At 42.0% G+C, this 12079-nt stretch overlaps 1 protein-coding gene across 1 annotated transcript; it reads left to right on the top strand.

The window, feature by feature from the left end:
* Positions 1 to 6074: 6074 nt before the first annotated feature.
* ppp1r3db (protein phosphatase 1, regulatory subunit 3Db) lies at positions 6075 to 9188 on the top strand. Its single transcript, XM_079579192.1, has 2 exons — positions 6075 to 7093; positions 7954 to 9188. The coding sequence occupies exon 2, from the start codon at positions 7972 to 7974 to the stop codon at positions 8833 to 8835; it is 864 nt and encodes a 287-aa protein (XP_079435318.1). The 5' UTR covers positions 6075 to 7093; positions 7954 to 7971; the 3' UTR covers positions 8836 to 9188.
* The last annotated feature ends 2891 nt before the right edge of the window (positions 9189 to 12079 follow it).

Here is a 12079-nt window from a genome sequence, read left to right as displayed (position 1 = left end):
AGGCCTCAGAGAAATGCTTACCACGCAGTGAGTCGAGCGCTGAACCTGAATAGACTAACACTGTGCTGTACAGATAAATAACAGCCAACATAAAAGGGTCATTTTGAAGGCACACGTCTAAAGGAAAACGAGCTGAAGCTTCGTCACGGCAGCGTTACACATATAGTTTTCTTTTATTGCTAAGACACAATCACTGCTGTTCAACATGGAAGAGCTTGCATTAGGTGACTCATCTTCAACACAGATGTTCCCACATAAACTGAGTGGTGCTTGTGGAGGAAAGAGGAAGCGCGTAAATTGCTCTAGTCTGGGGAGAACACTGACTCAGTGGCTGAGTTAAGATGATGCTGTTTCTTCAACGTATTACTGTACCATAATGTTTGAAGAGATATCATAGGGCAAAAGTTGAAATAGAAAATCGCTGACTGCTATGATTTAGGCCAGATAATGTCCTCAGAAAAAAGGGTATAAGCATAAAACCTGCTGACGGTGTTCGCTCATATTTCAGTCTCCTCTCAAATGTTAATGATTCTGAAATTGTTCATAAGCGTCCAGTATCCAGTGAGCCACAAATCTTATCTCTAGTGGGAGTTTTTCCCCAGACATCGTGATGTAAAGTAGCCCTAATTTGCACATTTTTCTTCTGCTGATGCAAAACTGACAAATAACACATTTCTCTGAAAGACCTTCTATTAGAGTATATTGTCATTAACTCTGTCCTTCCTTTCGCTCTCATAATCAGTGTCACACACCTGCATAATGCATTAGAATTATTCCATAGAACTATATTCACAGCACGAGCCGCTGCCATTTCTATGAATGACTAAATATTTATTCCATAAACAAAACATAAAAACACAAACTCATATGAACTCAAAATACAGCCTGCCATGATTGTGCCAGTTGTGAGCTCCATTTTAAATGTGCAGCTCAATACATTTACATCTTACCTTTTGCACATTTTAGATTAGGCTGTCTGAAAAGGAGTGGGGGGGAAGTGAACACTTATTTCGTCCCACAACTTTTAAGTACTGTCAGTATCTTGTTCTATTTACTTATTAGGCTTCCTTTAAACAATAATTTAAGCACTGTCATCTAAATCCAAGTGGTCGGGGATACAGTGTGAATATTACCTACCAATCAACATCTGGTTTACAACACTGAACATGAAAAGTCATATATTTTCTTCAGATACATACTTAGAGAATATCCATTCTTTGTATCGATGCTTAAACTGTCGGATATTTGGACATCGTTTGAGGTCTACATGTAGTTTATTCCATATTTTAGGACCACAAACGGACACACAGAAACCTTTTCTGGCTGTCCAGGCATGGGCAATTTTATATTGATCCAAGCCCCTTAAATTGTATTTCCCTCTCTTTCAGAAATCAACGGTTGAATAAGGTGTGTGACACTGATTTTAAGAGAGAAAGGAAGGACCAACAGTGAATGACTATGAACCTAAAAGCAGGAGCAGGGATTCTGTGTCCAGCAAATGTCCAGATACAGTTCTCAAACGTTATCCGGGACAAGGCGTCTTCTCCAAAGCCAGTGCACCATCACCGGAGGTACAAACAGGACGTGGACCTGCAATGTGGAGAACATCGGCTTTAGCATCTGTGTTAAGAAGTTAAGAACTGGTGAAGGCAGTGCTGCTCGGGTCAGCCACAATCAAAGTGTCACGACTGTATATCCAAATACATGATTAATAAGTGACAGACACTTATGTTAACATTTGTATGTAACTTTATTGGTGCCACTTGAGCCAATTTTTTTTTAACCTGTCGAAGTTTTGTCAAATGAGGCTAATTTTTGATGTAACAAATTTGCATTTCACAGGAACCCTTCTATTAAGAATGAATATGAAATGAACCACTTCCTTTTCATATACGAGTTGTTGTAAGTTAACATGCTTCTCTGCTTTTAGCTGCCAGTCGAGTGAAACAGATCTGATGATATTTACAGGAGTGATGCCAATTTAAAATTATGAATTAATTAATAATTATAAAATTATTTCAATGTTGTTTAAAGGGGTCAAACCTCAGTAGTTCAGTGTAATATATGAGCAGTGGGGAAACCAAAATAAGCCACGTGGTAAAAATATTACAAGTGATACTATTTTTTGCAATGAGGCTTAAAGGAACAGGCCACCGTTTTTCCAGACTGAGATAAGTTCTTACCTGAGCTTAGACAAGTTGATGTGTATATGTCTGGTCTTTGTGCGTGCGCTCAGTCAGGCAAAACGACCAAAGATGTTGCTAGCATTTTGCCTCTCCCAATGTATTCCTATGGCTCCAAACGTGGGTGAAGTTGGAGGCGACCACGCTCTTCCACGGGCACAAAGACCAGACAGGTACACATCAACTCGTCTAAGCTCTGTATGGAAAAAACGTGGCCTGTTCCTTTAATTGAAAATAAATATAATTGTCGAGGATTAAATGTAGTGCCCGTAATGGGAATGTTTATGGGCTGTACCACTGGCATAAGACACATACTGCATATTTTGTTTTTTCAATTATTTCGCAATGGTTACAATTACTGGAAAATATAGGTGATTCGTGGCACATTCGAACCATGAACACATTTCTTGTGTGTTGAAGACGTATAGTGTCCGTAACACTCTATACGGCACATGATGTGGACATGATCTGCTTATAATGGTGCAAGGCTTTCATTCTAAACATCAATAAAATCAAAATGGAAAGAGACTTGGTTTTTCATAAGTGCAAATGCTTTTACTTTGCTTGAGGCTGACTCGTGCAGACAAAGAGCAGGTGATGGGTGTGTCCTGGAGGTTGTAGACGAAACAGGAAGAGCATGAGACAAGCCCAAAGCAGAGTCTGGCTGATGTGCAGTTTCCATCTCGTTACAGTAGTTAAAGTAACATGTTTTTTCACACCAGATGCAGAGATTGCTCTGGGAACGGCTCATCCTTAGTTTAACAAAACGGTATAAAACAACACACACTTTGAACTGTCTGAACCATGAGCCATGTTATTTTGGGGGCATTGTTCCAGTGCTCCAGTGGTGCAGGCATGTGGACATCCTGCTGGTCTGGATAGTGAGTGATTTCTCTCTCTTGCACAGGGGCGGACTGGGACTGAAAAACAGCCCTGGACTCTGACCAGCCTGGCCCAAATTAGCGTAATTGTGCACTTCCACAAATACATATTTTAACCTCTAACCACCCGCCTTAATCGAGTGCATTTTCCCCAGGTTGACTTTTTATTTACTTTATTTTTTTATTGGTATCATCAGCAAAAAGAACGGGAAAGGTGGTCGTAAAAACAGAAGCAAAATCATTAATATAAATAATAAATAATAATGGTCCCAAAATTGAACCTTGTGGCACACCATACTCCTCGGAATTCCTTTTAGATTCATGTTTTTTTATACTGGGCTTTACCCAAATCTAAAAGCTTCTCGACTGGAGAGCAACAATGTAACGCCTCATTTGAAAGCTAAGACCTACAAAAGTGATGGAAACTTTTTGTCACGTCATTTTTGTCATATTTTTGTTGTTTTTTTTCATTATTTTTCTATCTTTTTTTGTTGTGTTTCTCTCTAGTTTTTGTATATTTTTTTTGTCTGTGTTTTTCTCATGTTTTTGTTGCCTTTTCATCACATTTTTTGTCACTTTTTTGTTGCTTTTCCAGCACATTTTTGCTTTGTTTTCATCCTCTTTTTTTTCCGGTTATTTTGTTGCTTTTCTTTTTAGCTTTTAGATTTGGGTAAAGCTCGGTTGAGGCGGGACTGGTGGCCCTAGAGCCAGTGGCCCTTCTGTGCTCTTCCAGAATGGACACATGGCCAGTCCGCCCCTGCCCCTGCATCAGCACAGACACACACAAACGTGGTGTTGGACAATTCTTTAAAAGGGATGAATGAGAAGCGAATAAAAAAAGGCCCCTCCTCACAATTTCACAGCCTTTATTTGTGTTGCTGGCTGTCTCTGTTGGCAGATCGCATTAGGAGCAGAACAAAGCTGCGCATGCATCATTTGAACACACAGAGGGCAGTGAATGGAAATGCAAATGCACTTCCGGTACACGCCGTGTGGAGGTGCGGATGCTGGAGGAGCTGAAGAGAGTTGACATTCAGATCAGGCTTGTGCTTCACTTAAACACTGCCGCTGGAGCCCGACGGTGCCAGGACACAGACGTCCATCACTCAATGACAATTAGGCCAATGAAGAATAACTAGGCAGTTCATAATAATAGCTCTGTGTTGAGAGCCAGCTGCTTTGCGCTCTGCTTGAAGTCTCTGTTGTGAAGCAGAATTGAAAAATAATTGCTCCAGCCGCTGGCGATGCTCCTGCCAACACAGTCTATACAGATTTACAGCAGGCGTTTCATTCAAATAATGGAGTTAATGGTGGAGCTGTCACCGCGCACAGTAATGTAAATGTGCGGTGTAAAAGCCCTGCAGCCAAAGATAATGATGAATATGAAGAAATGTGAAGAAATAGAAACATTTTAGGATAAAAATGCTGAAATAAATAAAATGTATTTGAGTGTGGTTAAAAACAACAACCCAAAAACACTCACCTCATGATGAAATTGAGTTTGTGTCGCTTTTTAAACTATTTTTCTTTTATTCGTGTGTGTTGTCCCAGAGCCGTGGGAAGATATTTTAGTTAGGAGGTGCTGAGGGACAAAATATACCCCCAAAATACTTTTTCTGTGCATAAATCCTATTTATTAACCTCTTAACTCCCGCCTGAACCCAGAGCATTTTCTCCAGTTCAGCTTTACCCAAATCCTGTAGGCCAGTGTAACGCCTCATTTGAAAGACCTACAAAACTAAATTGATCTTTTTCCTCACATCAGATTTTTTTTCATCACTTTTTTGTTGGGCTCATTTTTGTCAAATTTTCGTGACTTTTGTGTCGCTTTTCCGTCTAATTATTGCCATTTTTTTGTCAAATTTTTGGCCATTTTTGTCATTTTTTGTCACTTTTTTGTCACTTTTTTGTCAAATTATTCGCATTTTTTTGTCAAATTCTTATCACTTTTTCGTCCATTTTTTGTCCATTTTTGTCATTTTTTAATCCATTTTTTGTCCATTTTTTGTCACTTTTTCGTCAATGTTTTCTCACTTTTTTGTCCATTTTTTGTCCATTTTTGTCATTTTTTTGTCCATTTTTTGTCCATTTTTTGTCACTTTTTCGTCAATGTTTTCGTCTCAGTTTTGTTGCTATTTTCCCACCTTTTTTCCAGAAGCTTTTGGATTGGGGTAAAGCTGCAGAAAATGTGCTCGGTTCAGGTGGGAGTTAAGGGGTTGATATTGCCTGCTGTTCACAAACTATCCACCAGGGAGTGCTGCAGCGCCCTCAGCACCCTGGGTTACCACGGCCTTGTGTTGTCCTGTAATAGCCTGTGCAGTAATCCGTGTTTAGACACAGAGCGAGCGGCCATTTAACTGTTATTGTGCTTCCTGATGTTGAAGGAAAGTTGGAAACACACATGAGCGTCATGAGATGAGCAGGAGATGACGCTCACCTGCGGCTGGACGTTTGGCGGGACACGCGCGCGCAGGAGCACATCACAGGGCTTTGGAACCACGGATCTGGACACAAGAGGAGCAGGTGGAACAAACAAAGCTGACCAGATAAAAAGTGTTTCATCATCATCCTTTGATTTCACATTTAATTACTGAACTACGTAGGCCTAAGTAACTTGTGTTTTCTATGACGTGTAAACAACACATCCCAGCGTCAGATATAGAGAATATGCCCTTGTGTGGTTCTCCGCTGCCCTCTTGTGGCGCATTGGTGATACGCACACACACGTTCTTGAGGCCTATTCTAAATAAAATTACATTTTTACAGCAACACATTGCATAACCAAATATTTACACATACTTTTTAGGCTTTTGCCATCGATAAGTTAAGCAATTGGAGAACAAATGAATAGTTGTTTGGACTTCACAATGTGTCTGGTTTGTCCAATGCTGTTGTTATGTCCATGTCAAATACATAAAATCACAAACAAACAGGCAACAATATCCACTTTATATTATTGGCCTATTTAAACTCTAATCAGATTTTGGAAAGTGAACTACTGTGGTTATATACTTCACCCGCTCTACTTCATCATTTGTCCATACTTGATGATGATGCCAGCTGCCATCTTGCCCTCTCCAGACTCCAGGGGCTTTGGGATTTGTGCTCTGATGCTCCATGTTTTTGACTTGAAAACGCAGCTCCAACAAGAATTGTTATAAAAATAATTCAAAAGCTCCAATAAAATGAGCGGGAATGGTTGAATATGGGTCTTCTTCTAAGTGAATATTTATTTTCTTTTTTTCCTCTTCTTTACTCCACTGACGAAGGCTGTTATCAGTCAATATGGCAGTAGCTGACGAAACACTTGAACGAGCTGCACTGGACTTCATGAGGAGCACAAACAAACAGGTCCTGGACAGTAGCTCTGACCGCACACACACACACACACACACACACACACACACACACGTTTTGTCCCTCACATCATGCCTCGCTCTTGAGCAGCCTCAGAGCTGATGCTGAGCGCTGGAAGCTTGGTCTGTCTCGGGGCTTGAACCAGTCCCAGGTCCAGTGGGACAGTGATGTCCAAAAGGCCAGCAGTTTCTCTGCTCTCCGGTGCTGACCGCTGTTTTCTTCGTCTGTCCAAAGCTGCCGGTCCCTGTCTTCACTGCTCTGATGCATGCTGTGGATGGAAACGCTGTGGATCCGCTTCTTCATGTCCGGGACAAAGGAACAAAGGAAGGAGAGTCTAAAGCAGGTCAGCTCCAGGGTGACATTGTGACTTTCCTTTGAGGCGAGTGTAGACAACAGTCGGTGACGATGCAGCAATGCCTGATACAAACAGGTGACGTGGGAATGAGGAGGACACTGCAGACCAGTGTCCCCCTGTTCTGTGTAGCTCCGCCCCTCTGCTGTCCCTGTCTCCACACACTACTACGCACTCCCTCACTGTGGCGCACTGAGAGTAGCAGGTGATGCACCTGATGCTGTTTGCACATCTCTCTGAGTGTTTGTGCTGCTGTAATATTGTAAAAGCATCGAGGAAAGTCTGAAACCATTTACAGAAGCAAACACCTCCTTTGTCAGGTACAAAGTCAGCTCACTGCCTCAGTCCTTTTCAGAGGGGTGCACGGACAGTGACTCAGCTGAAATGTGTCCTTGAGACATGTTTTGGACCAGGCACTACTCTCCGCAGCCCCCCCTTCTGACACATTATGCAACCAACACTGCAACACAACAGCAGCAGCTTTCTCTATTACAAGGTGGTACCTGTAAAAGTCCTTTCCCTCTTTTGAATTCCAACACTTTACTGCTGAGAAATCAACACAATTATTTACTGAACAGTCATTTTCCAATTATAAAGAATTACTGGAAATTCCTCCCTGAAAACGTAAACATCCTTTATAAACTATGATACATTTGAAAAAGATAGATTTATTGTACTGCATATGTGGCTATTAAATTCTGACGTTGCATTTTCAAAGCCAGCAATGATGCACCTGCTTGGACCGCAGGGATCGCTCTGAACAGTGGGATCATCTACTCACTATAAATATTCACTTGACGCCGCCTTGCACAGTCAGTGTGTCATGTTATATGTCAGAGGTTGAGTGCCGCGGAGATGACACTTGGTTTTCCACTTGTGCAGGAGCGCTTTGCTGCGACACAGCCGACAGAAACAAGGTCAGTCCTGTTGTTGTAGGGAAATGTGCCACTGAACGGACGCTTTTAGTTTAGCCAATGTGTAAAACTTGTTTATAAGTAATTCTCACAGTAAATGTATGTCTTTGATAGTGTTTGTATATTGTGTGAAAGCTTTGTATAAAATAAGCTTTGTCAGACGTGATTGACACACTTTCTTTGTCAAGTTCCAATTGGCTGAGCTCACTTTATCGTCCATGTACAAACTGACAGAAATATAATCCTTGCTTTGTTACATTCATCAGAACAAAGACGCCGTCATCATGGCTGACACTTGCCAGAAGTGGGGTCGTGGGGGGGCGGTGCAGAAGAGAGTTGTCACAACCATAAATCTCAGAAACATTTACGACCCAAAGCCTGTGGCCAAAGCTCCAGTCCGGATACGACCTCCTGCCCCCAAACCCCCCATAACCAAACCCCAAGCACCAAAACCTGAGCCGACCATTGAACCTCCAGCCAAACCCATCATGAGAAGACGGGCCAAGTCACTGTCATTTTCACCTGCAGACACGATGGCGCTGCGCAGGAGTCCACAGGTGCGCTTTGTGGACGCCCTTGGTCTGGAGTTAGAGGAGGTCAAAGTGTTCAAAGTGCAGGAGCACCCTCTTATCCCACAGCATGTCATGTTCAGATTATTGATGAGTTCAGAAATGGCTTTTAGGAAATCACCAGAGCTGTCCTTGCCTTATTTTAAACCCTGCTTTCCAGAGGATCTGAGGTCCCAGCCCAACTTCATGGGACGTTTGCACAGTCAGAGTGTTTGTCTCGAGCGCGTTCACTGCTCAGAAGGAATTACTGGGACAATTTGTGTGCTTAACTTAGCCTATGAGAAACAAGTCTCTGTGCTCTACTCTTTTACAAACTGGAGGACCCACACAGATACTATCGCATCCTGGGCGTCGAGTGGAGACCCCGACACTCCGGGAACTGACATTTTTCGATTTCGCTTGCCTGTACCACCGTTTATTCTGGAACCAGGTGCCATTTTGGAGTTTGCCATTTGCTTCACTGTGAAAGGCACCGATTACTGGGATAACAACGAAGGACAGAACTACAAACTGTCATGCCATAGTTATAAAGTGACTGTGCCAAAGGAGTGTGAGGACAGTATGCTGCATTTTACCTAGTGACCTGCTCTAAGTGAGGACGACAAATGGACTTTTACTCAAGATAAAAAGAAAAATCCTAGACCTAGATGAGCCTCTGGGCATTAAATCATATTTTTGTTGAATGGGCCCTAACACAAAGCTTGCACGCTTATGGCATGTTCTCCGTTGCCCGTTTTGATCGGGTCATGGGAGGTGAAGCCACTCAGGTGACACTACGCTCCGCTGAACTTTGGACAAAGGCCAGCGCTGACTGTGGCTGCTCTTTCACCTAGTACTACAGTTGGAACCAGACGTTTACATGCACTTTATAAGGAGACACGTTTGTATTTTTTCCTCACTGTCTGACATGAAATCAGAAATAACTTTTTCTTTTTTAGGTCAATTAAAATTTTAGCCCAAATGATGATGTCATGTCCTTTGAAGCACAAGTCTGGTTCATCCTTGGGTGCAATTTCAAGGCACTTGAAGATGCCACGTTCATTGGTTAAAACAATGATGGGAATGTCCAGTCATCACACAGATCAGAAAGAAGACGGGTTCTGTGTCTCAGAGATGAACGTGCTGTGTCTGAAATGTGAATATCAACCCAAGAACAAATGCAAAAGACCTGGTGAAGATGCTGAAACTGGTAAGAGTTTCTCATCATCCACAGTGAAACAAGTCCTGTGGGCTGAGAGGGAACTCTGCCAGGAAGAAGCTCTTACTCCAAAAGAAACATAAAAAAGCCAGTTTGGAGTTTGCAAATAAAAAAAGGATGAAGACTTTAATTTTTGGAGACATATCCTGTGTTCTGACGGACCGTCGTCATGTTTGGAGCTTGCAAGCCTGAGAACACCACCACCACTTCACAAAAGAGACGGCATCATGAAGAAAAAACACTATGTGGAAATATTGGAGCAACATCTCAAGACAATCAGCCAGGAAGTCAAAGCTTGGGCACAGATGGATCTTCCAAATGGACGATGACCCAAAGCATATGGCCAATACTGGTTACAACATGGCTTAAGGAAAACACAGTCAATGTTTTGAAGTGGTCATCACAAAGTCCTGATCTCAGTCCAGTTGAAAATGTATGAGCAGCGCTGGAAAGGCATGTGCACAAAAGGTGGCTACAAATGTGGCTCAGTTACACCCGGTCTGTTCCTGCCAACTATTGTGAGGAGCTTGTGGAAGGAAATCCAAAACGTTTGACCCAAGTTATACAGTTTAAAGAAAATGCTACGAGTGTAGAAAATTCTATCTCTCGTTGTTCTGGCATTCAGCAAATACAAATAATTTGTAAAATTCGAATTGACCTCAGAAAGTAAAAGTTGATTCTGTTTTCCTGTCGGTGAGAAAAAAATGCGAATGTGTCTTTTAATAAAGTGTGTGTAAACATCTGGTTCCCGCTGCACTTCTGGATCTTTAAAAGATGTAAAAGTTGACATCTTTTTAAATGCCATTTGGAGCTAAAGTGTGTTTACATTTTCAGTTTGACGAATCCAGCTGTTCCTGTTCATAAATCTGAAATATACTTTATTTGAATTGTTGTTCGCTGTAGTATTACTTCCATTTGTTTCATGCCTCTATTTGGATATAGCCATGAGTATTGAAGGTATTTTCCTTTCTTTCACAATTTGTGCTATGAAATGTTGTTTATTGTGCAAATACAGCCGTGGACACTAGAGGGCGCCCTTGATACAGTTTTACTGTCAACGTTGGCATTCACGAGCACCTTTTTCCTCTCAGCAAAAGGCTGATGCTCAGGTGGGTCTTTGATGTAAGGAACTGTAGTGTGACAGTAACAGTGTTGCGCCGCCTCTTTTTGAAGCTGTCAACCTGTTTGTACTGGGTTTTATTTGATAAGTTTTATCTTTATCTTTTTACTACTACAACTGCTGGGCCTCCAACACTATATACCACATTATGTTCTTCTCAGTTTCAGCTACTTTTTCCCAGTTCGAGATGATAAAATTGATCAAGTGAAGGTGTAGTTTAAATTACTGTCAATTTTTGTGTGCAAACAATCAACCTTTCATCTTTGTATCATTTGGCATCGTTGGTCAGCTTCTCAGCCATATAGTGATACTGTGTTCAACCTTAATCATCCTTGGGCCTCATTTTAGGGCAGAACAACTACATCTGCATCATCCACAATCTATAAACGTCAGAGCTGAGCAGCAGGACTCCACTGTCACCTCAGGACTCCACTATCGCAGTCCTGAGGTGAGAAACTTTATTCAACCAGATTTTAAAAGTATGACGAGCATAAATTGTTTGGGGGGATGTTCACATGGTCATTTTGAGGTTTTGTGGCCTGAAACCTTTTGGAAACTCCTGGAGAAGAGCCACACTGTGAGTCAGTTTATTGAGCTGTTCTCCTGTCATATTCCCAACAGAAAGACACTGCCAAGGTCTGGGGCAATGTTATTAGTGTAATCCATGCTTTTATCCATGTAGTGACTGGTTGGCTGTATGCTTTTTCCATATCAGGGCTGGCGCATTAAAGCATTATTGACAACCACTCACATTGATTTAAAAAAAAAGGACATTCACAATAACCTTTTACTTATACACAAGCGCCACATTACGCACCACTTCCTGATCGAAATTCCAATATGATTAGGCGTTAGTTACAATGCAAACAAAATACGCTGCAGTTTTTCGACTCTCCATTTTTTTCACTCCATCCGAAACATATGGTCATCGGGTGAGGGATGCCGGAAGTGGGGATCGCCCTGAGGAGAGCGTCCCCCTTGTCCCACGCAGCTCCACAGGCGGCGCTTTCGTCACTCGTGCAGACAGCAGTGGTCCTGTCGTTTCGCCCGTCTGTTTGTTCGATGCTGCCAGGGCTGAAGCATGACTTACCTCACGACCCAGACCTCTGCCGGTGACAGAGAACAATTGATTGTGCCATTTAGAGCAGCTGAACGGCTTGTACTTTCTAAGCCGTTCTTACGGTCCCAGACAGCGAGTTATAGTTTAAATTTGAGGTGAAAGTGCAAGAGCTTAACACATTTAGTGCGGCGCCACACAATGAATAGATCGTCTCAACCTTGCTAAGAACCAGCACAAAGTATTTGACCTGAATTTAGTTAATTCAGTTAAGTAAATAAATCTAACTGACCTGTTGAAAGTGCACCAAGTGAGAACATTTGATCTGAGAGAGAAAAACAAAGTGGAGCAAAATGACCGATTGTGAGTTCTGACTGCATCCTCTGTGATCTTCCTTCAGTGTGAAAATGTTACCACTGGTACTTGATTGTAAGCATGACAGACACGG

This window comes from Gobius niger (assembly GCF_951799975.1).
Source record: "Gobius niger genome assembly, chromosome: 20".
NCBI classification, from domain to species: domain Eukaryota; kingdom Metazoa; phylum Chordata; class Actinopteri; order Gobiiformes; family Gobiidae; genus Gobius; species Gobius niger.
Note: the sequence above shows the minus strand (reverse complement) of the source record. Positions and strands in the feature narration are given on the sequence as shown.